The 23835-nt window shown below is 53.1% G+C and overlaps 8 protein-coding genes across 8 annotated transcripts; 4 read left to right on the forward strand and 4 right to left on the reverse strand.

The window, feature by feature from the left end:
- Positions 1-491: 491 nt before the first annotated feature.
- On the reverse strand, positions 492-3083 carry GUITHDRAFT_112653 (hypothetical protein; the record flags this gene model as incomplete). The annotated part of the gene is made up of 11 exons (XM_005828100.1): positions 492-549; positions 769-848; positions 1526-1698; positions 1748-1799; positions 2006-2140; positions 2189-2243; positions 2287-2329; positions 2382-2422; positions 2473-2684; positions 2734-2946; positions 3000-3083. 11 exons carry the CDS (start codon positions 3081-3083, stop codon positions 492-494), a joined length of 1146 nt encoding a protein of 381 aa, XP_005828157.1.
- A 2066-nt stretch (positions 3084-5149) lies between these two features.
- GUITHDRAFT_112654 (hypothetical protein) lies at positions 5150-5575 on the forward strand (the record flags this gene model as incomplete). Its single annotated transcript, XM_005828101.1, has 3 exons — positions 5150-5342; positions 5417-5482; positions 5529-5575. 3 exons carry the CDS (start codon positions 5150-5152, stop codon positions 5573-5575), a joined length of 306 nt encoding a protein of 101 aa, XP_005828158.1.
- Positions 5576-6601: 1026 nt separating this feature from the next.
- On the forward strand, positions 6602-7227 carry GUITHDRAFT_142114 (hypothetical protein; the record flags this gene model as incomplete). The annotated part of the gene is made up of 3 exons (XM_005828102.1): positions 6602-6637; positions 6698-6864; positions 6921-7227. The coding sequence occupies 3 exons, from the start codon at positions 6602-6604 to the stop codon at positions 7225-7227; spliced, it is 510 nt and encodes a 169-aa protein (XP_005828159.1).
- Positions 7228-7671: 444 nt separating this feature from the next.
- GUITHDRAFT_153879 (hypothetical protein) lies at positions 7672-8842 on the reverse strand. Its single transcript, XM_005828103.1, has 9 exons — positions 8648-8842; positions 8517-8593; positions 8370-8468; positions 8214-8320; positions 8090-8124; positions 7978-8047; positions 7889-7929; positions 7777-7845; positions 7672-7732 (listed from the first exon to the last, which is right to left on the reverse strand). Exons 1-9 carry the CDS (start codon positions 8813-8815, stop codon positions 7691-7693), a joined length of 708 nt encoding a protein of 235 aa, XP_005828160.1. The 5' UTR covers positions 8816-8842; the 3' UTR covers positions 7672-7690.
- Positions 8843-9306: 464 nt separating this feature from the next.
- Positions 9307-10614, reverse strand: GUITHDRAFT_112656 (hypothetical protein; the record flags this gene model as incomplete). Its single annotated transcript, XM_005828104.1, has 1 exon — positions 9307-10614. One exon carries the CDS (start codon positions 10612-10614, stop codon positions 9307-9309), a length of 1308 nt encoding a protein of 435 aa, XP_005828161.1.
- Positions 10615-13875: 3261 nt separating this feature from the next.
- Positions 13876-14529, reverse strand: GUITHDRAFT_153880 (hypothetical protein). The gene has a single exon (XM_005828105.1). It carries the CDS (start codon positions 14140-14142, stop codon positions 13969-13971), a length of 174 nt encoding a protein of 57 aa, XP_005828162.1. The 5' UTR covers positions 14143-14529; the 3' UTR covers positions 13876-13968.
- Positions 14530-15813: 1284 nt separating this feature from the next.
- GUITHDRAFT_112657 (hypothetical protein) lies at positions 15814-16675 on the forward strand (the record flags this gene model as incomplete). Its single annotated transcript, XM_005828106.1, has 2 exons — positions 15814-16350; positions 16448-16675. 2 exons carry the CDS (start codon positions 15814-15816, stop codon positions 16673-16675), a joined length of 765 nt encoding a protein of 254 aa, XP_005828163.1.
- Positions 16676-18926: 2251 nt separating this feature from the next.
- Positions 18927-21010, forward strand: GUITHDRAFT_112658 (hypothetical protein; the record flags this gene model as incomplete). The annotated part of the gene is made up of 9 exons (XM_005828107.1): positions 18927-18981; positions 19295-19951; positions 20005-20095; positions 20140-20191; positions 20310-20393; positions 20442-20522; positions 20571-20618; positions 20663-20770; positions 20918-21010. The coding sequence occupies 9 exons, from the start codon at positions 18927-18929 to the stop codon at positions 21008-21010; spliced, it is 1269 nt and encodes a 422-aa protein (XP_005828164.1).
- Between the last annotated feature and the right edge of the window lie 2825 nt (positions 21011-23835).

Here is a 23835-nt window from a genome sequence, read left to right on the forward strand (position 1 = left end):
GCTCCGGAACTGGCCCGTGGGGCAGAAGCCTCACCCTGGCACGGTCCTTGCCGCTGTGCATTCAATGATTTGCCGGGGCCGGGGCTCCGTCTCAGTCTCGGAGAAGTACCGCACGGGGCTGTCCTGGCATAGGCTCCTCGGAGGCTCCCCGCATCGCACCAGCTCAGCGCTCCGGTTCCCCGAACTTGCCAAGCGTGGCGCCGCGGCAGCGTCAACACGGTGCCGCGGCCATGCCAGGTCACCAAGTAGACAGGTGGATCACGGGCCAAAATCGGACCGTGCGCCGGACCTCGGACATGGGATGTAGTACTCGCGTACCGTAGGATCATCGCGGTCACAGCGGCTAGTCAGGTTTTCATCTTTTTACTGCATATTATGGTCCTCTCGCAGAAGCTGTTTCCAAACAACCACTCCACCCGAAAATTTTCAAACTCTGAGCACCTGCCATTCTTGACATCAACGAACGGCTGCAGTCCAAATGGCACAGGTCCTCACAGCATCGACTTACACTTTTCCACTCGCGTCACTGCAACACCTGTAGGACTTGCCCTGTCATTCATGAGTTAATCACGGTGGTCAAAGCCTGGCTTTGTGTGAATGGGAACAGCAAGAGCTATCGGCAGGAAACTTGAAAGCTCTCGCAATAGAAAGGAGAGGTATGCTGGTGGTGAGGAGCAGAAACATAACAGAAATGAAAGAAGGGAACGTCGCGAAAGGGAGGGGTAGGAGGAAAGAGGGATAGAAGACATGGGAAGGAGCAAGAGCAACCTTTTAGGCAGCTTCACTGTTAGGATCAACAGCCCCCCCGGAGCGAGGAACTCAGCGATGGGGAGCACCAATTGTCGGACCTAGGACGTGTCAGACAGACAAACCAGCGCACTCTGATAAGGCAGCTCTCTCTGAGATAAGGCAGCTCTCTCTGAGATAAGGCAGCTCTCTCTCAGATAAGGCAGCTCTCTCTGAGATAAGGCAGCTCTCTCTGAGATAAGGCAGCTCTCTCTCTGAGATAAGGCAGCTCTCTCTGAGATAAGGCAGCTCTCTCTCTGAGATAAGGCAGCTCTCTCTGAGATAAGGCAGCTCTCTCTCTGAGATAAGGCAGCTCTCTCTCAGATAAGGCAGCTCTCTCTGAGATAAGGCAGCTCTCTCTCTGAGATAAGGCAGCTCTCTCTGAGATAAGGCAGCTCTCTCTCTGCGATAAGGCAGCTCTCTCTGCGATAAGGCAGCTCTCTCTGAGATAAGGCAGCTCTCTCTCTGAGATAAGGCAGCTCTCTCTCTGAGAGATAAGGCAGCTCTCTCTCTGAGAGATAAGGCAGCTCTCTCTCTGAGAGATAAGGCAGCTCTCTCTCTGAGAGATAAGGCAGCTCTCTCTGAGATAAGGCAGCTCTCTCTCTCTGAGATAAGGCAGCTCTCTCTCTGAGATAAGGCAGCTCTCTCTCTCAGATAAGGCAGCTCTCTCTCAGATAAGGCAGCTCTCTCTCTGAGATAAGGCAGCTCTCTCTCTGAGATAAGGCAGCTCTCTCCGTACCGTGTCTCGAGCATCGTTGTTGCTGTCGCACATCAAGACGCTGAAAGGAGACCAGCTTTCCCCTTCCTTTGACGACCGCGCGTTCTCGTCGATCAGCCTTGCAGCATCTTGCGCTTTCACTTGCAGATGCGTTATCTTGTTCCTGCAGGACTCCAGCTTTGAGTCCAGCTGACCTGCTCGCAGGTGATTTCAGCCAAGTCAAGGATGAGGTCGGGAGGTCACCTGGATCAATTGCAAGAACGTGTTTGACAAACGGCTGACGCGCCATGTGCCTCTACATCATATCAGGTCGATATCCTAGTCGCGGTCGCAGACCGTCCAGCCTCCAGGTGCGGCCCCGACGTCACAAACGGTGAAAGGAGCAAAACTTGGCTTCCATGTGTAGGGGGCGCGAGAAAGCAGAAGAGGCGATGGATGCTGGATTTTGGTTACTTGAAGAAAGGAAAACAATAGAGCCTTGCAGGTTCCTGTGAGCCTAACCCTACGATCTGTTTCGTAGAACGTCATCTCCATGTCAGCTGCACATTCCATCACCTGCATAGTCTCGAACAGCTTGAAGGCAGCGCGGTTCAAAGGATCGTTGTTGGACGAGTCTCCGCTCCCTCGCTCCTGGCCCTGACCCAGTGAATCAAAAGTCGCTGTCTCACACAAAGAGTCATGCACCTCCTCTTCTGCACTTGTGATGCCCTTGCCGCACGTCTGATGCCTTTCTTGTTGTCTTACCTAGAGTCAGCACTCCAGGGGTTGTATTTCAGCCTCACTGCATGTCCATCAGGGAGTCGAAGCATTCTTTGCCCTCACACACTGATACAGGTGTGAACGATCCTCAAGTTACGTAGACACATCTTGGCCTTACCGTCCCACAAGATTCTGGGTGTGTGTGTGTGCTCGTCGCTCCTGCGTTGACATTTATCAGCCAGTCTTCCTGATGTGCTTTTCATGATCACGTGGACATTGAGAGGAGAAGCCAAGAGAATTTCGTGGGGTTGAGAACGTGCCCTTCCTCTTCTAACAACTGAGCAACTTTCGTCATGATGGAAAGCTGGGCTCGCCATTGCATCACCGACACAAGAGCATTTTGATGGGAAGTAGGAAATGCTTGGAGGCGAATCACGGAACCGTGTGGCAGAATGGTCTTGAGGCCTTGAATCTGCTCTTTCTGCTCGAGTGCATCAGCGAAAGAAAGAGGAGACTGCCACCTTTCTCACTTCATCAGAGGAGCTGAAAAGGGTGGGAAAGAATCTGTAGCTCCTTCGTGCGAATCCTTCTTTGCCCTTGCATATTGTACTCAACGTCTCCCAAAGGTAACGCCGAGCTTGAGCGACATCCTTGCGTGTAGCTGATTCATCGCTCAAGAAAGCTCCAACATAATGCTTCCCAGAGAACACTTGATGGAAGGATGTTACCCCTTCAAAGAAGTTCTGCATCAGCACAAGCAAGTTAAGTTCCACACAGTTGGCAACCGTCATCATACCTGAAATCTCTGTGTGAAGTTCTCGTCGCAGCTTACCGACAGGCATGCAGCGACTTCAAGTTTTGATGTCTTCTGCTCCTCCATGCTCCCAGAACCTCTCTCAATACAAGGGTAGGCAGAGCATGCAAAAAGTAGGTATAGCAAGAAACCATCCGCCTCAGCGAAAAGACTAGAAAGATCAAAAAGGCAGCTTTTATCTGCTCGCGGTCTGCAATATCAGGCTTACTGTGCAGGATGGATGGTGGAACGCGAAGACATGATCCAGCCTGGATCATCACCGTCTTCGCGAAGACATGATCCCGGAACGCGAAGACATGATCCAGTTTGCTTGGTGGTGACCCTGCTTGTACCATGTGGAGAACGTGAAGTCACAGTGCGTGCGGCCCGCGTTTGCTGCTTCTGCTCATCTTCTCGCAGGTGACAGTCTGGGATCGCCCTAGCTCATGTAAGATTTGTTCCATTGCCTCATCTGCACGATGCACGCTCGAGTTGCTCCCGTATCCTACTCTCATGAGGATCTCGGCACTGCGGCAGTGGATGTTTTCGAGATGCATTGAAGTCGCCTCCAACGATGTTGGCCTGAGCTTGACGCTTGGGTCCGTCACATTCTTTTGTTCGTTTTGATCGGTTGCATCAGCGCCTTCCACATGTGGTCAGGCTCGGTCCCCCCCTCCGTCGCTACCGTGGCGTACCGCCATCATTACGTCACGGTGGATGTCATTATGGGTTCTTTTTTGCTGATCTGTAAAACCTGTATTCTTTTTTGGGAGGCCCAACGGAGAAGGTCAGCATGTCACAAGGCGTAGAGCACCCTTACCCTTTCTCCCTTCCCCTGTACCTTTCGTCATAGAGCTATCTCTTTTCTCCTCCCCCCTACCGAGACCTCCTGCAACATTACGACGCTTGGCTGGTATGACTGAATCAGGATGTGCTTCAGCACAAATTGGCTGCACCCCGATGCTCTGATCTTTCTGTTCGCATTGCATTGGGAGGTTTTCTACCTGCTGTTAGTACTTGTTCCTCTTCCCTAGTGGCCCATTGAAGTTGATGCGGCAATCCCCTTCGATCCATCGCCTGCCAAGTGCGGCCCTAGTCCGTCCCCCTTTCATCGTTCGAGGCTTGCTCTGTGTGTATATCCGAGGCTCTGGGGAGGGTGCGGCGGCTGGAGGTTAGGTGGAGGGGGGGGAGCTTCCAGCGGTGTGGAAGGCGGCTGTCCGCAGGACCGCCACGTTCCTCGCTTGTCCTTGCCCGCCCTGCTCCCCCTCGTGTCCCCAAAACCGCTCATCTTTCCATGGTACCTCTGTTTCCTTTGTCGTCTGTGGATCGCATGAGCGTCTTGGGCTATGGTTAGGTACAATTCCCGTGATGAGCTCTGCTGTTTGCCATTCCCAAGTTGCAACCCGTATCTTGCGCGTGTTGTAAAGCTCTGCAGACTAAACGCTCCGCACAGAGCGCATCCAGCAGCAGATGCTTCGTCCTCTCTAGCCATTGCTGAGGTTGGGGGATGCCTTGCTGCCTACCTGTGTTGAAGGCTTGTTGTTGTGTCGGCCTTCTTGTGTTTGATATCAGCAGCAGATGCAACAGTACGAAAATCCCGCAGTTATGACTGTCTGTTTGTTGCAGCCCAGCTGACACAGATAACCTCCATACCGTTTCGTGCTCCTGCTGGTCGCTGAAGGCCTGCTGCCAGGTCCATTCGCTGTGCGCCCTCCAGCTGAAACTGTGCCTCCCCTTGACTTCTGACTGTCCCCAATTCTCTCTTAGACGCTACTAGTTAGGACCCAATGGTTCCCGTCTTTGCTTTCTTTGTCCTCCACTCTTGATCTCTCAAACAAGCCGCAACTATTCGTGGCAGGACAATAGTCCCTCTCTGCGACCCGACCTGGTTTCTAGTTTCTTGCTCGCATACCTCTTGTCTTGTAGCAGCCGTGCTACTTGAAATCTGTCTGGCCCGGCGTGCGGCCGGACTCCGGACGTTCCGGAACTGTCCGTTGCGAGGTCGAGAGAGTCACTCTGTGCAAGGCGTACCCGGCACCAGACAGAACGTTTCCCAACATGGCCCTGAAGATCATCATGTGGGGGACTTCGAACTTCCGCAACTGCAGGCGACTGGAGGTGTCGGATGGCATGGCTTAATCCTGGACTTCAGCATGTCACATGTTTTTGACAATGATGGAATACCGGACCTCGCTCGGAGCAAACTGCAAGCAGCAGCACAGCGGAAGATCCGAGGGCATCGTAATGCATATGCTCAGCACGTCCCGCCAAAGGCCTTTCTTCCCATCATCGCCAGCACTGATGGAATCTTGCAGGACGATGCGTTGCGCTTTGTTCTGTGCCACGGTGGTTGGCGGATCGCTCGGCGAACAAGGAAACGGCAGCGATGGATGGTCTCACGGCCTCGCAAGACGTCTCAGGTGATCCGACTTGTAAACGCATCCGGTCCAGGATCTTTCGTCAGCTCAAGGCCTCCCTGTCCTTCGGTGCTATCATCGTCCGGTCCAGGATCTTTTTGTGCGACTGTGTCAGGGGCCTCCTCGACTCTCCTGATTGTCCTCGTACTGATTTTAACTTAACTTTGAGTAAAAAGACATTCTATGATGATGCAGTCATGGTGCTCTGCTGCGGCGACTCGGATGCCGCCCGGGCCATGATATCTTTTTAGGCTGACATTTCTTTTTTGGACGGAATATATACTTATCAGGATATCTTGCTGTGACATAGGGGTACCATACATGTGGTTTCATGGGGTACTGGGTAATCCTGCTGGCCTCCTATTATTACTAATAAAGCTACTCAACTTCCCATGAAGTACCCCCCTCACAGTCTTGGAATGGACCCGTCCTCCAGCAACATCGAGGGTTCACTAACTTAGGGTGGAAGTTCCGCCATCAACTTGGGATTTACTTGTGTGATTCAGGGTGGCATATTTTGTGTTCAAAATTTCAAAATTCCTAGAAATAATTACGGAAAGTTAAAACCTGGAGGAATCCACCTCACGACCACACTATTTTCCGTGTGCCCCCAGGGTCGCTGCAGTACCCTACCCCAAAATCATCATATCAGATGTACCCTCTTCTACCCCATAAATCCCCCTCATCTAACCGGTGCACTCCTACAACCCACCCCGGAAGGTCCCCCTGACTCTGTCACAGTGTCGTCTTGGAGTACCCCACCTCCTCAAGTCCATATCTATACTGTTGGGGGAGAAAACACTATTGAGGACCGAAAACAGGACAGGACAGGACAGGACAGGACAGGACAGGACAGGACAGGACAGGACAGGACAGGACAGGACAGGACAGGACAGGACAGGACAGGACAGGACAGGACATGCAGCAGGGTAGGGCAGGGCGGGACAGGACAGGTCGGGAAAGGGCAGTGAAAGGCAAGGCAGGGCAAGGCAGAGGTGATGTGAGCAGGCGGTAAAACCAAGGAGAATTTCAACCCAGAAGCTAAATGTTATGAAGCTTGAGACATTGAGCCAAGAAAATTGATCTGACCCGTATGTATGACAGAGTATGGGATCCGATTTCAGTCACTTGCTTCAGCAAGAAATGACCAGTGGGTCATGCTTTGCAAACAAAACGAAACAAGAAACGATGAACTGCAAGCAGATCGCCTACCGACATGAAATGGTAAGCTGAAATCAATGTTTGTTACCCCGCCATCCCTGATAATGATCTTCGCTGCTGCAGATGACTTCACGGCGAGATTGCTCGTCCTTCACTCGAGTCGGCGGGCAGCTTCCTACTCATGCTTATAAGGTCGACTACTTCCTCAACCCTCACCTCGACCCCAACTACTCCACAAGACCCGTCGACCGAGACCGCGTGTGGGACCCCAAGACCCGCCGGCTCTCAAGGTAGGAAGAGCTCGAGAGAGCGAGCAGCAAGACACTCGCTCACGCCATCGCCGCAGGCTGTCGGAGCTCGACCCGTCAGACTTCTTGCACGCACCGGCAAAGACCGTAAAGGAGGAGAAGCGAGAGCTCTGGGCGCTGTTTGAGGGCGCCAAGGCGGTAGGGGCGGTGGTAGAGACGAAGGCGCCAGAGGCAGAGCAGCCGAGGCGGAAGTCGTCATTGATGGAGGCGGAGAGGATGCGAGATGCGTTGATGGAGCCCTTGCCTGGTGGGAATAGCGGGGTTGATGCTTTTGATCTGTCATCGTTAAGTGGAGCGGAGCTCATGAAGCTTGAAACGCAATTTGAGCATTTGACTAAGGATTGATCGCAACCAAGCACAGAAATGATGAAAATTCCCACATGGCGCACAAGGTTTCGGCCTGTGGGCCAATTATTGTTTAGCATAGCAGTGTGTAATTTTAATACGATTATGAAGAACGTAGCTACAATGAATCGGTTGGTCATATACCAACATTCGAGCATTGACTTCTACTTTGTGCAACGATGTGAAACTTTGATAAAATGTTGTACTGAGTTTTTTTTCAAAAGAGATATAAACACTGGCATTTGTGAAAGAGGAGTGAAGCGATGGACAGAATTGAAAGCAAATGAGCTTTTTATTTATGGGAGAATGATACAAGCTTTCCCCGCAAAGGTTCCATCGACTTTCATTGATTCTGCTGAAGTGGGTTTGGCCTCTCCAAAGTCACCTGCCATCTTTCAGTTCCTCTCCTCCCCTTCGCACTTCCATCTCTGCTCTGTGTAAAACCTCGGGGTCGAAGTCGACGTCACCCGAGGCGTAGAACCACTTGCCATCCTCCTTCACAAATCTGCTTCTCTCCCTGATCCGTTGTAAGCTCTCATACCACATGACTAGACAAGCCAACCTGAAATCGGCGGACGATGAATCGGAAGCTCCATGGAGTTTAACTCGTCGAAGTGTCTTTTCAATAGGCTTAGAAGCGTGAGAATGTTAATCGTCTTACTTGTTTCACTCCCTTGGGAGCATTCTCAGGTGCCTTCTCCTCTGAAAGACAACCCGCGTCACTCAGGTCGCAACTCAGCCCTCGCTTACTAGCTCTGAGCCTAGCGATGAACTCGATGAAATGCTCGTCACTGTCTTGCCCTCCCTCCTCCTTCAGGATCTGTACAAATTTTAGGGCTCATGGCAAGCCAGACAGTGGGACCTCCAAACGGACAAAGTCGAAACCGTCGCAGAAGCCTGAAACAGCAGGTGACGCTTGGCAAGGGAGGAACCCCGGAAGCGAACGAGCAAGGCAGGGAGGGAGATGGAAGCAAGGGATGTTGTACCTAAAAGTTCATTGCGCCACTTGTTCCTCTGAGATCGCCAGTCGGGATTAGTTGAATGGGTTGAATCCATAATCCATGTGGGAAGACGATACGCATAAGCTGAGTACCTGACAACATGTGTTGCTCCCTGTCTAACGTCCTCGCACGTGCACTCACCTGCTCCTGATCATCTCAAGAGGAGTTGAAGGCCATCTGACCCCATCATGGATCTGTTTGCAGCACTCTCCGTATGAGGCTCCAGAGCAGCAAGCGCAGCTACATGATTGTCAACAACCTACTCCCCCTTGCACTTATCCCTGATACCTTTCACTGTCTTCCGGGGTTCGGCCAAGGAGCTCAGTGGGAACACTACCAAAACCTTTGAACGAGGAGGAGGATCCCTGGCGACAAATCAGCGTCTACTACCTTCATCATAACTTTCGATCTCTTTTTACCTTGGACTTTGCTGCCATAGCAAGTGAAGTCACACCAGGAGCCGAGGAATGCTGAGAGAAACTCTTTGCCGAGAGGGATGGAGCAGACTTGTATGGAAAAGGAGAGGAGCAGGAGGAGAGCAGAAGCAGCAGAGGAGGGGGAGGAGCGAAAGTCATACTGCTCGCCATCGCCCCTGCCATGGGGGGCCGCGAGGAGCCTCAAAGTCACGTTACGTATCGTTACCAAACGTTATTCCGGTTACAATCCAACGGTCTTCAAGCACTCAGCGCAGGCCCCGGCCCGGCCCGGGCGGCCGGGGGCGGGCCGCCCGGCATCCGATCCGAGTCATTCTGCAACATGATGCAATCTTCATCAAATCGTTTTAAGTTCTTTAGGCATCACTACATGGAAAACATGCATTCAAAAGATCATTCAATCCATCTCAAGTTCCGCCATTGCGCCTGCACGCGGCTAACTTAGTAAGGCTCACCGCGCTGCCCGGGGACTCCCGACATGCCATGACTGTACAGATTCAGTGTGAGTCACGGCGGTTGGGCCTTTGAAATGAAAGCCTGGTCGCCGCCGTACTAGTATGCGACTTCAAGAGTTTTCATTTATTCTTCGGTAGTCATTATCAAAAAACACCATCACACGACTAAACATCAATGACACTATTCATTTAACGAATCAACAACAAGCTGCTCATCACCAGCACAACAATCATAAGACCATTGGTAACCACCCGCGAGGCAGGAGAAGCCTTGGGGGCATTGGCCCCAGTCACAGTGCTGGGCGATGCCGCAGCTCCAGCGGGGCTGCCAGTTGGGCTGTAGGTAGTGCTGGCAAGGGCAGAGGAAGGAGCTGCGGGAACTGCACCGGGCGAGATGGAGACAGCGAAGGTGCTGAAGTGAGTGACGTTGACCATGCACACGCAGACGCCATTGACGTACTGGGACTCGCAAGACTGCACGTACTCGGGAACCTCGTTCTCATTGGTGGCGTCACGAGCTGAGTAGATGGCGAGGGACGAGGCGGCGAGCTGACAAGAGTTCGCGTCCTTGATGCTGTCCTCGTGGACGGGCATGTGTACCTCCAACCCCGAAGTCACTTCGATCTCAGCCGAGGGGTTGATGTTCAGCGGCCTTCCCCTCAAGCGCCTCTCCGAATGGTGATGTCTGAAGGCTCCGTACTGAACGACTGAGTCGGGGGGGTTGGAGAAGGTGAAGTTCACAGCTGCATCCGAGTAGCTCCTACGGTCACGTCCCCGCATGCGCTTGTGAGACCCTTTGCGAACTCGCATGCCACCATGATACTCATTGTCGCGCCCTCGCACTTCGATCTCGTGATCGTGCGAGCTGTCGGACTCGTGATGCTCTGGCTGCTCCATGCGCTTTGGAGGAGGGCTTGAGCAATCGGTCTTGCAGATGTGCATGGGCAGCCCTTGCTCGTTCAGTTCAACCGTGTTGTTCGCATCCCTCAGCACTCCGCACACCTTCTGACCAGTTGGGCAACCGGTGAGATTCGCACACTCGGCTGCCGAGGATGCACACACACCATCGAGCTGCGAGCACTGCACCAATCCAGCGCCACATCCATCCCAGAAGACACGCTGCGCGCACGAAGAAAGGTTCGCAGCGCAAGAAAGTCCGTCCATGCACAGCACTGGCTTGTCTGCAGGGCAGTAGGAAGTGTTTCCACAGAAGTCAGGAGCAGAGTTGCACTCAAGGTTGGGGCAACGGTAGGGCCTGTCGGAAGAGCAGCGAGTGGAGACAGCAGGACACTGAACACTCAGGGGAACACATCCAATCTCGTCGCAGTAGCGCTGACTGGCATTGCAGCTAGACTGTCGCTCAGAGTAAAGGGTGACGAGGGTGCTGTTGTTGTCGGTGCAATCCTTCAAAGTCTTCATGCACATGCCGACATTGCTCGCTGTCACCCATCCCTCCTTGGGGCAAAGTGCAGGAAAGCTTGCGTTGCACTTGGACATTTCGAGAAGCCTTTCAGAGACGTATGCATCATGCCTCTCCTGATCCATGGAGGCTGCAACAGGCGGCTGGACGCAAGGCAAGTTGCCTCCTCCGAGGAAGGTGGAATCTGGGCACGTACAACGCCCAACCTGATGAACGACTGTGACGACTCTCCATCCTCTTCGCTCATTTTCGGTTTCCGTGGTGTAGGTGCATGTCGCAGCAGCAGTGCCACAGACGACTCCGTTCTTGCTCGGGCAGGAGGAGGTCTCAGTGATGCTCTCGTACCAGTGCCCTCCTCTCTCTCGTGCTGCAACCGAGGTTGCGAGGCAGAAGCTGATCAGAAGCACAGCGCTGACCCGGGTTTGACACATCATCATTTGAGGCAAGCGGTGTATGGGAGGAGCTCTTAGCCCTTGTAAAGACTCGTAGGATCGATAGGAGTAGAGCAGCAGCAGCAGCAGGTGGAGGAGCAGGAGGCGGTGGTGGTGGTGGAGGAGCGACTGCGAACGAGGATGGAGCGACTACGACCAGAATGCTTTTCGCGGGACTTTTATCGGTCCAGCAGGGCCAGGGAAGAGGGGTGGGGTGATTTGATAGTCCTCTACCCACCTCATGAAAATGAACCTTATTTTCACTACCCCTGCCTCTGAGATGATTTTTACTGACACCCCTCGCTTGTTAGTGAGCAGATACACAACCCCTACCCCTCTCTTAGTTCACTACCCCCATGTCTAGAAATTCTTTCGTTACCCACCCTACTTTGTTGACTGTCAGCAATACTTTACCACACACCTCGATAGACCTAACTACCTTCAAGTACCCCTCTTTCCTCGTGAAAAAGTACCCCACCCTCTCGACTTATGTCATCCCTCACATTGCTAATAAGTAGCACCAGGCGTACCCTTCGTGTTTATAGTTAAAGTACCCCTACCCCCTAGCATTCCCCACCTCCCCTTTATTTCGGGGGGTAGCGCCTCCAAGGATGGAGGAGGATTTGCATCCGTAAATGGATGCAGAGGTTCCAAGAGTAAGTTTTATTAGTCACTGATAAGGCGGGCCCGGCGTTGACTCAAAATCCAAGATCATGACGTAATGGCCTGAGTCGGGCAGTAAATTTCACTAGAACCGAGGCGTGTCACGGTGTGGCGACTCGGTATCATCTGCCGGTCATGGCAGCCGGGCTTAGTACTGTTATTTCCTTAGCGTGCCACAGCGACACGAGTGCTGGCACTGGCCCCCGCCGCGGCCGGGCGGCGCGGGGGGATTCAAGCAGTCCTGCGGCGCGCATTAAGTGAAGGTATCAGTTAAATTTCAAAGCCTGTTTGGGGGACTGTACACCGGACTCAGTGACTCGGTTGGCAGGATTGCCCCCGGTTCGCCGGGTTCTCGCTGTCTTTTCTCCATAGCGTTGCCTTTCTCAATTGACCTTGTAGCTCTAAAACGTTTCGCGGTGAGGGTGGTAGATTCAAATCCACGCATACCACGCCTCATGTGGGGGCGGGGTGGGTCTTCCGACCGTGTTCCGAATTCAAATCACGAAGAGCCAAGCAGGACTTTTTCAGGGGTAGGGTCTTCTTGAGTACAATTTCTTGGTACCAGTTAGTACAGTCCGAACCATGTGACTTTGGTACTCTTTTGATACCATTCGGGGTTCTCCCCTATGTATTGTACACACCCACGGTACAAGTATAACCCCACTCCCATGAAAAATCTTCAAGCATGCTGGTGATTGCTTCATCCCTTGAACCTGGGGCCTGTCCGATCAAATCATATGGGCATACATAAGAAAACTGCAAGCCTGTATGTGGGGTCGGCCTGAACCATTCAATTCAAATGAGAGGGGGTGATGGAGGCGGGACTCCTTCGGATCCGAGAACCCCTCCGTTTGAGTCATTTTGGGTGGTGGGGTGGGTATGGAGCACCCTCAACTACCCACCTTTGAACCAGTTTGAAACTCTACAATAGGGGGTGGGGGTAACCCCCATTTCTCATTCCCCAAGCCCCCTCTCCCTGGACGAGCAAGAAGCGATGAAATGGTGCCTTCCTGACTCACCAGGATGAACCTTGATATTGAGAGACTTCGAATCCAACCCAACTGAGATAGAAATGAGATGAAGATCTCATATCATACCTGTAAGAGATGATCGAGCTTCTTTCTCAACTCTACAGGTTGGGCCAAGGTTTTGAATCATCCATCCTGCAATGGAATATGCACCCTAGGTTCAAACAATCCGCGGGTGTACTTGCAAATATTCTTCGAAGACAAGATGAAATTTTTATGATCAGGTAAGGAATTGATAATCGATACACCATTGAACAGAATCAACTCTGGCTTGACCCTTTATTCAAATTGCCGTAGGTTGCACGTTGCGCTCAAATGCATGACTGTGATTTGTGAGAAATTTGTATCCAGCTGTACCTTGAGCGACTTTTCTGTCTAGATATGTGTTCTCATGTCATCACTTGCTTTCAATTCTTCTAGTCTTACAGTCAGGATTCATGCACTTCACCTTTCTATGGAGGCAAGTCTTACATGCACTCAACCGTTCAACGATACATGAAGAGACGTTTGCACAGAAGATGACTGTTCCTGCCCGCATAGATGACTGTAGAGAACCGTTGTTGATCATGAATCACTATATCCATGATCATATTTCGATGATTTTTCCGTTTCGCTTCAAATTTTTCCTCGTTCATGATATTTTCACAAGGATTTCGATTGCACAGAAACCTAGTCAGAAATGAAACAATGTGCAGATGACGCCTTTGCGTATCAATAAATGAGACGTTCATCGGATCAATCCTGTCTTGGTGTCGCAATGCTACCGTGCAACTGTAGTGTTCTTGTCGCATGGCTCTACAGAGGAGTGCCTTGTTCAACAGAGCAAGCACTCGATGATTGCAATCGAGTCGCAAACACTGTGAATCAACAAACAGAATTGCACATTCAGGTTATCATATCTTTATTAGAAGAGTTACAATCAGGGTACAAGCACAACCGACCTCCCTGTAATCCTGAAGACGTTCCATCTTTTGCCTGGCGAGGGTGTATCTGCGTTAACCAAGAAGCATGTGACATGTGGCCACATCTTGAATGCTCTACGGTCAGGAATATCAGCATCTTCAAAACGGCTCTCTTGTTTGCTGTGACATCAACTGCTTGGTAGCGGTTCATCCGATGAACAGAATCTGATGCAAGTTCACACCAGTAATATTTACATGATGCATCAGTCAGTGTGATGAAATTGGTGATTTGCAAAATGTTTCATCGTTCCAACACATCCTTAAGAATTGGATGAAGAATCCTTCACGAACCACGGGACTTACTTGTCATCATTCGATTGTACTGAGGATCATCTTTGTTTCAAGCATCAACCTGCTCCGACCGTGACTGCTAAAATGCGCTGTAGATGTTCATTTAGAACTTTCTGTTGAGCTTTTCCTTCAGTTTTGCATGTTCTTCCATGCAGTGAGATGACCATGTCAATATTTTGCCTAGACCTGATCGACTCCCGAGTCCTGAACTTATCTTTGTTTGTGCCCATTTCATGTCACAACCTTTTCACATCGGGACAGTTCTGCGATGTGTCGAAAACCCCTTCGTATGCAGCCATTGTCTCGAGAGTTTTGTATGCTGGGCGGCTTACTGGTACGTCTACGTACTCCTGGATACCGGTTTGTAATATTGGTTGGGCACTTGCCAAAGTCTTCACCCGTTCATCAATCTCATACAAGTTGCCAAAGGCTGCAAATCATTCCAACCTGCATCAAGAACACGTCATTTGGATCTCTTCCCGTGATAATTTCGATGAAAAAAAAAAGAGATAAATGCTCACCTGACTTGTCTTGCTCTGTCAAACGCTGCACATCCTCATATCTGTACGGCTTCGCAGAGTTCACAGTGGCGGGAAACTTTCAGGCCGGAGGAGCGTGACACACAAAGATTTCAGGCCGAACACCCCCTCAATTTTCAAGTTGTTCCATGTAGGTTGGACTTGCTCCAAACTATATGGAACAACTTGAAACTTGGAGGAGCGTGACACACAAAGATTTCAGGCCGGAGGAGCGTGACACACAAAGATTTCAGGCCGAACACCCCCTCAATTTTCAAGTTGTTCCATGTAGGTTGGACTTGCTCCAAACTATATGGAACAACTTGAAACTTGGAGGAGCGTGACACACAAAGATTTCAGGCCGGAGGAGCGTGACACACAAAGATTTCAGGCCGAACACCCCCTCAATTTTCAAGTTGTTCCATGTAGGTTGGACTTGCTCCAAACTATATGGAACAACTTGAAACTTGGAGGAGCGTGACACACAAAGATTTCAGGCCGAACACCCCCTCAATTTTCACGTTGTTCCATGTAGGTTGGACCGTGTTGCTTGCGTGACACACAAAGATTTCAGGCCGAACAACCCCTCAATTTTCAAGTTGTTCCAAATATTTTTTGTGGCCCTGAATCATTTCGGGCGCACTGAGTGTTCCAAGTTCCGGCATGCCATGAGTCAGCGCCGCCCGGGGCTCAGGGCGCGGCAATGCCAGGCAGGCCAGCCTCCGAGTCGGACGCGGGCTCCGAGCCTCCGAGTCGAGTCCGGCGCGGCCGCAGCCCGGCGCGTGACACGGTCACCGTCGGCACTGCCGACTCTTAATCATCCGCCGGGATCCGAGTCAGCATGCCAGCCATCATCGGCAGTGCGGCCAGTCCGATCAGATAGCCCCGCTGCCATCAGTTATGATTGAACACTGAAAACTCAAGGTCCGACGGCCGCGGCCGGGCGAGCCGGACTCTCCGGCGGACCGGTCCCAGGCTTCAAGGCTACCGGTGAGTCAACCGTTGAACGGTTGAACGGTCACCCGGGTGAGAGTCAAGTTCCGAGCCAGGCGGCGGCCCCACGCGGCGGCAATGCCCGGCGGTACCGGGCAGTGGGCCGTCCGTGTGATGAACAGCGGCGGCGTTGCAATGATGCTTGAGTTTCATATTCTAGCATACCACTGTGACAGTCGGGAGTCACGTCTCATGTGCAGACGGTGCTGCCTCAATTCTCAGTGGTTTCGTGTCACAGTGTGCATTAAACTCGGTCTTGAGCAAGAACTGTCTTATACATTATACATTTATTATACATCGAGACGTGAAATTGAATAACTTCCTCGGAGGCTCTACGACAGAAGGAATAAGAAGTACTTGCTTGTGGACTTTGGGCTGGCATAGAAACAAATGCATTCATCAGGCCGCAGCATCGGCAACATCTTGCCCTGTGAGGTTTCTACGGCCAGCTCTCGCTCCTCGCGGAATCAAAAGGAGCAGGAGAAACTAGAGATGGCGCAGCAGATGGCGAAGAGGCGGATCATGTTGGGCGTCAGCAAGACGAACGCATCGGTGACAGTGAGGAACTCAGGGGTCAAATTCGAACGTCCAGTCAACCGCGCGGGAACTCGGGGATACCGAGCGCCCGAAGTGCTCATGGGCATGCAGTGCCAGACCACAGCAGTGGACGTGTGGGCTGCTGGGGTAGTACTGCTTACCCTGCTGTGCCGCACGACACAGTTCCAATGGTTCCAGCATAACGACATAGTCACGGCAACGATGGAGATCTCTTTGTGTACCTTGGAAGTGCGCTTGTCTGACTGTCTGAGCAGCTTGCGCATGTACATCAAGAGCATGGATGCTGTGTGGAAGCACAACTATGGGTATACGGGTCAGTACAGAGATAAGATCAGAGATGTTATCGAAGATTTCAAGCTCGACGTTAAGGTAAAATTGTTGTCGTCGGCGTTGTTGTATCAAGAGGATGAGGATGAGGGTGATATGGAGGAGGGAGGCCTGAGGTTGCTAACTTGATGTCATTCAGATTCCACCATTGGAACTGCATCTCAGCTATGCCCGCGGTTTCAAGCAAACATGGCGGACCTTGTCAAGCTCCCTGGGCGCGCATGCGGGATGCAAGGACTGGCTGGAGGTGGATGAGAAACATGCGATCTGGGACTTCCTCAACTGCTGCCTCGACATCGATCCCCGCACGAGGATTACGGCACTGGAGGCTCTGAAGCATCCCTTCCTCATTAGTGCTGTCAAGTAAACCGTCTCTACCCGTAGCTTTCTCCTTCCTCTCCTCTCATGTCCTCCTCGCCCTCCTGCCTTCCTCGCTAGTGGTCTTGAGTAAACAGTCTCTCCTCCGGCATCTCCTCTCGCAGCGATCAGGCATATCAACTAGCCTGGCCTCCCAGGCGTCCATTTCCCTTCCAACCCCTCCCCTCTCCTTCCCCCAGCCTCTCAAGCTCCTCACCTCCTCACAAATGACACCGCCATATTACAATAGGTTGGGAGAAGCCTCAAAAAACGCAATCATGGCAAAGCAACAGGAAGTCTCTTGAAATATGTTTCATATTCAACCGACGAAGCATTCAGGTAAAGGAAGCTAGGGCGTCAACACAACAAGGAGAATCGAATTTCCTTTATGTCTTCGAAGGTTGCTTCTCTGATCGGTTCCCTTCATGTTTCCCTTCTTCTGGAAGTGAATAGCCAGCACCTATAGCTGATGAGTGCTTTGGTACGCAAGTGCAAATTTCGATGCATACCTTTCACATTCAACCTACTATAGGTGTGATTCTCAGCCAAGAATTGAGCTGTTTGATCTCAGTACTTGCCTGGCACTTTCAGGAGTTAACATTGAGGGGCCATGGTCCTTGACTGCGCTCAGCAGCTGAGCAAACAGTCCCTGAGTACATTGGGAGTAGTGGGATAGGGAAGAGACCGGGGCAAGTGTGAGGTCGTTTACAAGTGTTTTAGATTGATACGAGAAGTTTGCACTACCCCCTACCCCTCAACACGGGCTGGAGGCCGTTGGAAAGATTCAAATCATTTGAATACCTACCCCGAGCCACCTCATGATTATTTAGTCAACTATACACGCCTATTCATATCAAATAGAGGAAGGTTTTGCTCAACATTGCCCTTCTCGTCTTGGATGGCCCGGCAGCCCCTGGCAACGAAAAAGGTACATAAATTGACGGAGCAAACATTTTTAGCTCAATTTTCTCTTGCCGCTTTAATTTGACTAAAACTACTATGAGAACCACCCTGGTTGACTGATCCGACAAGGATACGGAACGGCAACGCTATGCTAAGTTATGCTCGCGCAACTTAGTTCAGGCCCTAACTTGTGACAGTCGGACGGACTCCGGCGGACTCCGGCCTCGGCGTCCGGACCGTGGCAGTCCGTGACCGTGGCACGTCACGCGACGGTAGTACCGTACCGTACGGTCACCCGGCCGCCGGCCGGCCGGGCGGTGGCCGCCCGGCTCACTGCCGTCCGATCGCCGGACGGTGTAGCGCGGCACTCAGCGGCTGAGCGGGCGGCGGGCTCACCCGTCCGTCACGCCGTGACCGTGGCACGGGCCAGCCTCGCGGGGCCCCCGGGGCGGGCCCGGTCACGGCGCCGGGCGCCCCCCCGCCGGGGCCGGGCCCGGCGGCGGGCGGCCGTGAGTGCCGCCGCGCCGCGGATCGGACTCCGTGTGGGCGCCGGGCACTTCAGTGCCCGGCCAGCGGCCCGGCCTCACTGTGGCAGGGCCTCCGACTGAGTCACGGAGGGCCTGGCGGAGCCTAAGGGCCGGGCCCGGGCGCCCCGGCGGCGGCGCTCCGAGGCTCAGCAGCGGCCCGAGTCCATAGCGGAGTCACGGCGGCCGGCCGGCGGGCGCCCATAGGAAAACTTTCATTGGCAAGATTTGTTTTTTTCGACTCAGGGCCTGAGAGCGCGGCCTGAGTCCCTTCCGACACTCGGATGAAAAGTTTCATCGCGGCCGCATGATCACCGCCGTGGGACTCCGCCGGCCGGGGAGTACCGCCGGGCCTACCGTTTGAGAACCGGGCGTGTGGGAGCCTGGTACTCAGTTAGTAGTGTCGCTCTTAGGAGACAGCCTCACCACGCCGGGGGCGGCCAAAGGCTTTCAAGCCCCGGGGCCCTCGGTCGGAAGTTGGCAATAATTATTAATCCGATTGCCGCAGTGGAGCCTAGCACTGAGCCAGCCTCAGATTCCCCCGGGATGACAAGAGGCGGAGCCGCTCGCTTGTTCTAAATCGGGAATAGGGAGATAGGGGTGGTCATCCTGGCAAAGGGGGTAGGGTACGGAACCAGGTGCTGTCAGCTCCGAGTGGGGTGGGGTACAGCGATCAAATTTGATAACGACTTGAATGGAGGTTGTCAACATTCCATCCTAGGGTGGGGTACAAAAGACGATTTCATGGGGGGTGGGGGTACATCGCTAAGCTGTCTAGGTAGGGTACACAATTGGGTTTCAGGGGGTGGGGGTGGTGCTATTTCGGGAGCGACGATGGCGCTGCCGAACTATGAAGCGGTGAAGCCCATGGCACCGATTCCACGAGGAGGTAAACAATGGAAGAGAGGAAGAAGACACGTGCAAACAGGAAAATGTTGAGATGATGCAAGGACATGCGGTGTGAAGATTCAAGACTGAGAAGGAGAAGATGAGGGGATCTTGGACTGTGGGGGAACGATGAAATTTTTTTAATGTCGATAGAAGGAGGGATGGCAATGAGTGAGAGTTTGTGAATGCTTGAAGAGATGTGAGTGTGAGGTCATCTTACCACTTGGTTGTCTGCATGTTCACTGACCCTCAGTGAAGTAGTTTGACTTTCTGTGGTATTTTGAATAGTAATCTGCATTTGACGCCTGATGCAGGAAAGGCTACAAGGGTGGCAGCCATCGCAACCTCTGTCGTCTTCGTTCTGTTGGCTGTTGCTGGCCTTCTTGGAAGATCCTCTCACCGATCCTCTCTTCTCGTTTCTCCTTCTGAGCAGAGCTTGAGAAACTTGGCCCTGGAATTCCTCAGGAATGGAGACAAGATGACCGTGACGCAGATGAAGCGCAAGCTCGACGCCTGGCACAACTCTCCTAGCACTCTCCTTGACTTGGACGATGGCGAGGGGGCAAAGACTCAGATGCTTGCTGAGGGATACCCCAGACTTGGAACTGAGCTTGCGGAAGACTCGACTCTTTGCAAGAAGAAGGATTACATCATTGAAAAGTTCGACCAGCTCTTGAAGAAACTCGGAGGAGAAGAGCTCTCTGCCAACATCACGATGGGAAAAGTCAGTGATGAATGGAAACAGGCGCTCTCTTCCTGGCTTGACTCTGAGTCTACTTATCGTCTGACCATCGAGAAGGCGAAGGAGGCACGTGAAGGGGCTGATTTTGCAAGAAACGAGTACGAGAAGTGGAACACCGCATACAAGCAGGCCAAGAAAGATTACGATGACACGTTGGCCCGTCATGCTGCTGAGAGACAAGACATTCTCGACGAAAGAGAGCTCATCAAGGAAATCATGAGACTTCTCGGTACTTAAACTGTTTGTTTATTGAGATGATTTGATCTCAACTGCAATCACTAGGTGTTCTGAGCGACATCAAGGCGACAGACAAGTCTATCGCTGCTGGAGGAAGGGATTCCATCAAGGATCCCAACACTGGAGTGTCTGACCCGTGAGCCATCGCGTCCTGACGTTTCCGGGCTGAGGGACTTTCAGGTACAACATGAAGGAGGATGTGGACAAGACCAGAGCTCGCTTGATGCAGAAGGTCAGACAGCTGCAACATGTCAAACTTGCCAGCGTGCCTGGGTTCTCCAGCAAGCTCAACGTCGTCGGAGCCGTTGGCATTCACTCACTAAATCTTGAATCCTGAAATTCTGCTTCAGAGACTTGAGAAGCTCGCGACAACCACCCTCCCCATCTACAGCGAGACGGAGGAAGTGGCGAAGATCCTGAAGGAGATGTTGGATGTGAGATCTTGACCAGTCTTGCTTGTTCCTCCTCATTGTCTGCTGCAGGACCTCGACACCAGGATGAACATCATCGACGAGGTTGATGCCAAGGCCAAGAAGCTCGTTGAGGATGCTGAGGCCAAGCTTGTAAGTTCAGTTGCTCAGGAATGCTGCGGCTGACTCGACGGCCGCCAGGTGGAGTGGGAGCAGCAGCTTGTGTCTCTTTCCAACGCAGCGGACAAGGTCAGTGAGGAAGGATGAAATTCTTGTCGTTGACGTTCAAGCAGGCGACGGAGAAGATGTCGGCTGCTCAGCTCGAGCGCGAGAAGCTGGCAGGAGACAAGACGATCTCCGAGTCAACCTACAATGATGAGAAGGCTGCCTACACCCTCGAGGTCCCACCCCTCCTCGACCCCTTCCTTCCTCCTCCCTGCCTCTTCCTCACCCCTCACTATCCCCTCCTCTTGACCTCCCTATCCCCACCTCTTTACCTCCTCTGTAGCTCTTGCTCGACTCCTCCATGGTCGCTAACCCTGGTGCAGATCCCACCTTACCAGCGAGAGATCTACGTCATCACGATGATCAAGATCAAGATCATCGAGCACTGCAACGGCGCAGACAACACCAGCGCTTGAAAGGCTCACGATCTCTCAACCCTGAACCCTCCTCTTCTTGTGCGTCTTGTTTGTATTTATGAAGAACTCATAAAGAATTTCTCCCCCTGTGGTTACAGAAGTTGCAGCGAGAGCAGATGAACGTTTCCTGTCCATTACAGTCATCGCTTGCTCCTCTATGCAGCTCTCTGAACCCTCTTTCTCCTTCCCTCTCCTCCCTCCTCCTCAAATGACAGGCACTCACCTCTAACGTCTCCTGCACAAATTTTGCTCTCGTCGTCCGACATACTCATACATGTCTGCTCATACGATCATTGCCTGCCCCTCCCCCTCTCCTCCCCTCCCTGTCCTCCTCCCCCTCCTCCTCCTCCTCCTCCTCCTCCTCACAAGACTCTCCCCGACGTGGCAGTAACAGCAGTCAAATCCTGTGCTCTCCTTCAGCATAAAGTAGCAGCAGCAGCTGCTGCAGCAGCAGAGAAGAAAGGAGGAGGATGAGGAGGAAAACTGTCGCACAGGCCGAAGGGGAGGATGAGGAGGAGGAGGAGGAGGAGGAGGAGGAGGAGGAGGAGGATGGAGGATGGAGGAGGAGGAGGAGGAGGAGCGGCGGCGGGAGATGCAGCAGAGGAGGAGGATCAGCAGCAGCAGCAGCAGCAGCAGCAGCAGCAGCAGCAGCAGCAGCAGCAGCAGCAGCAGCAGCAGCAGCAGCAGCAGCAGCAGCAGCAGCAGCAGCAGCAGCAGCAGCAGCAGCAGCAGCAGCAGCAGCAGCAGCAGCAGCAGCAGCAGCAGCAGCAGCAGCAGCAGCAGCAGCAGCAGCAGCAGCAGCAGCAGCAGCAGCAGCAGCAGCAGCAGCAGCAGCAGCAGCAGCAGCAGCACTGTATCACCAGCTATCAGGTCCCACACACGGACAGTGCCATCCTGAGCTGCCGACACGAGGAACCGCATCTTTCCTATCACTCGCCCTGACCTTCCCTGAGTCGACGCGTTCGGATCGCATCCGAAACTGTTCAGAAACATGCACTGAAACATCGTCAGCCGCTCTGCTCTGCTCTGCTCTGCTCTGCTCTGCTCTGCTCTGCTCTGCTCTGCTCTGCTCTGCTCCGCTCCGCTCCGCTCTGCTCTGCTCTGCTCATCATTCCACTAGTTTTCTTGCCTTTGTCAGTGAACGTTATTGTTGCACTGTTTTCTCCTTGTCTATCACCTCCACCATCACCTCTTCGACCTTGTCCTCTTCCTTTCTCTCTCCCCCCCCCCCCCTCCTCCTCCTCGTCTTCCCCTCCTCCTTTCGTCGACATCTCTTCCCTTTTCTTCCTTCAGCGCTCGTACCTTGACGATCCTGTCGCTGTGTCCAGCGAAGAAACGCAGAGGAACTCCGTTGCTCGGGTCCCATAGGATCAGCCGCTACCAACACACCATGAGCCCTCCTGCCCTGCTGCCTCCGCTTGCCTCCTCCTCCTCTGGCCTCCCCTTCACACATCCTCCTCCCTTCTCCTCCTCGTCCTCCTCTTTCTCCTTCCTCCTCCCCTCCCCCACCCTCCCCCACCTTGTCCTACCACCTCTTCCTACCACCTCCTCCTCCCCCACCTCCTCCTCCCCCACCTCTTCCTCCACCACCTCTTCCTCCCCCACCTTGTCCTTGGCTGCGCTCAGCAGCGCTCCTCCTTCCCGAGAAAACTCGCAGCACGTGACCTCTGCCGTGTGCCCCTCACAAACTGGCGGGCGATCAGCGACTGAAGGGAGGAGGAAGGGGAAGGGGAAGAAGGTGAGCAGCTGAAGGGGAAGAGAGAGTGAGGAAACGGGAGGAGGAGAGATGCACAGGAGAGGTGAAGAGCGGAGGAGAGAAAGAGAGAAAAGAAAGAGAGAAAGAAGGAAAAGAAGGGGAGGAAGAGGAGGAGGAAGAGGAGGAGCAGGAGGAGAGGAGGTAGTGAAGGAGGAGGTGATGGTCAGACCGGAGATCTGGCTGCCGATGCTTCGATTCCATGGCAGCCGGAGGTCCCAGACTCGCACATCACCGTCGTTGGATGCTGACGCCATGTCGCCGAGGCTGGAGACACTGAGGGAAGTGACAGCTGAGGTATGAGCTGAGAGAGAAAACTTCACTTCCCCCGTCATAACGTTGATCACCTGAGAAATGCTGAGCTTTGATCACTGCAAACCACCAGCAACTCTTCCTCTTTCCCCTCGTCTCGTCCCGTCTCGTCCCGTCTCCTCCTCTCCACTTCCATAGATTTGTTTCATCCATTCTCCTCATCTCCTCATCTCCTTCTTTCCCCTGTCGTCCTTCTGTCTTCTAAAATCCTCCTCCTCCTCCTCCTCCTCCTCCTCCTCCTCCTCCTCCTCCTCCTCCTCCTCCTCCTCCTCTCTCCCTCCCCACTCGCTCTTCCTCACCTTGATTGTCTTATCGAGAGATCCTGCGCAGAGGAAGGGACCGAACGGGAGGAACTGGAGGGAGAAGACTGTGCCATTGAAGGCTTTCAGTCGGCTCCGAAGCAGTCCTGTCTCTGTGTGCCAAACGCAGATTGACTTGTCGCTCGACCCAGTCGCCATCCAAGTTCCCTCCACGTGGATCGCCATGCTCAGTACTCGCAGAGAGTGTCCTGTCATCTTCCTCGCCACCCTTGGCAAACGTTACCTCCTCCTCCTGCTTCTCCTCCTCCTGCTTCTCCTCCTCCTCCTCCTGCTTCTCCTCCTCCTCCTCCTGCTTCTCTTCCTGCTTCTCCTCCTGCTTCTCCTCCTCCTCCTCTTCCTCCCCCCCTTGTACTCGTCCTGCACCTGCACCTGCTCGGACCCTCCACTGCCCCTGCCGTTCTCCCTCCCAAACTCTTTTTGCTTCTGCTCATGCTTCATTC

This window comes from Guillardia theta (genome assembly GCF_000315625.1).
Source record: "Guillardia theta CCMP2712 unplaced genomic scaffold GUITHscaffold_61, whole genome shotgun sequence".
Lineage (NCBI taxonomy): Eukaryota > Cryptophyceae > Pyrenomonadales > Geminigeraceae > Guillardia > Guillardia theta.

What these genes read in the sequence shown, in the direction of transcription:
- GUITHDRAFT_153879 (XM_005828103.1), bottom strand. Translation starts at nt 8,815, where the DNA reads ATGGCGAGCAGTATGACTTTCGCTCCTCCCCCTCCTCTGCTGCTTCTG. An exon ending in CTTGAGATGATCAGGAGCAG is followed by an intron (nt 8,321 to 8,369) that starts GTGAGTGCACGT and finishes ACATGTTGTCAG; the next exon opens with GTACTCAGCTTATGCGTATC. An exon ending in GTGGCGCAATGAACTTTTAG is followed by an intron (nt 8,125 to 8,213) that starts GTACAACATCCC and finishes CTGCTGTTTCAG; the next exon opens with GCTTCTGCGACGGTTTCGAC.
- GUITHDRAFT_153880 (XM_005828105.1), bottom strand. Translation starts at nt 14,142, where the DNA reads ATGGGCACAAACAAAGATAAGTTCAGGACTCGGGAGTCGATCAGGTCT.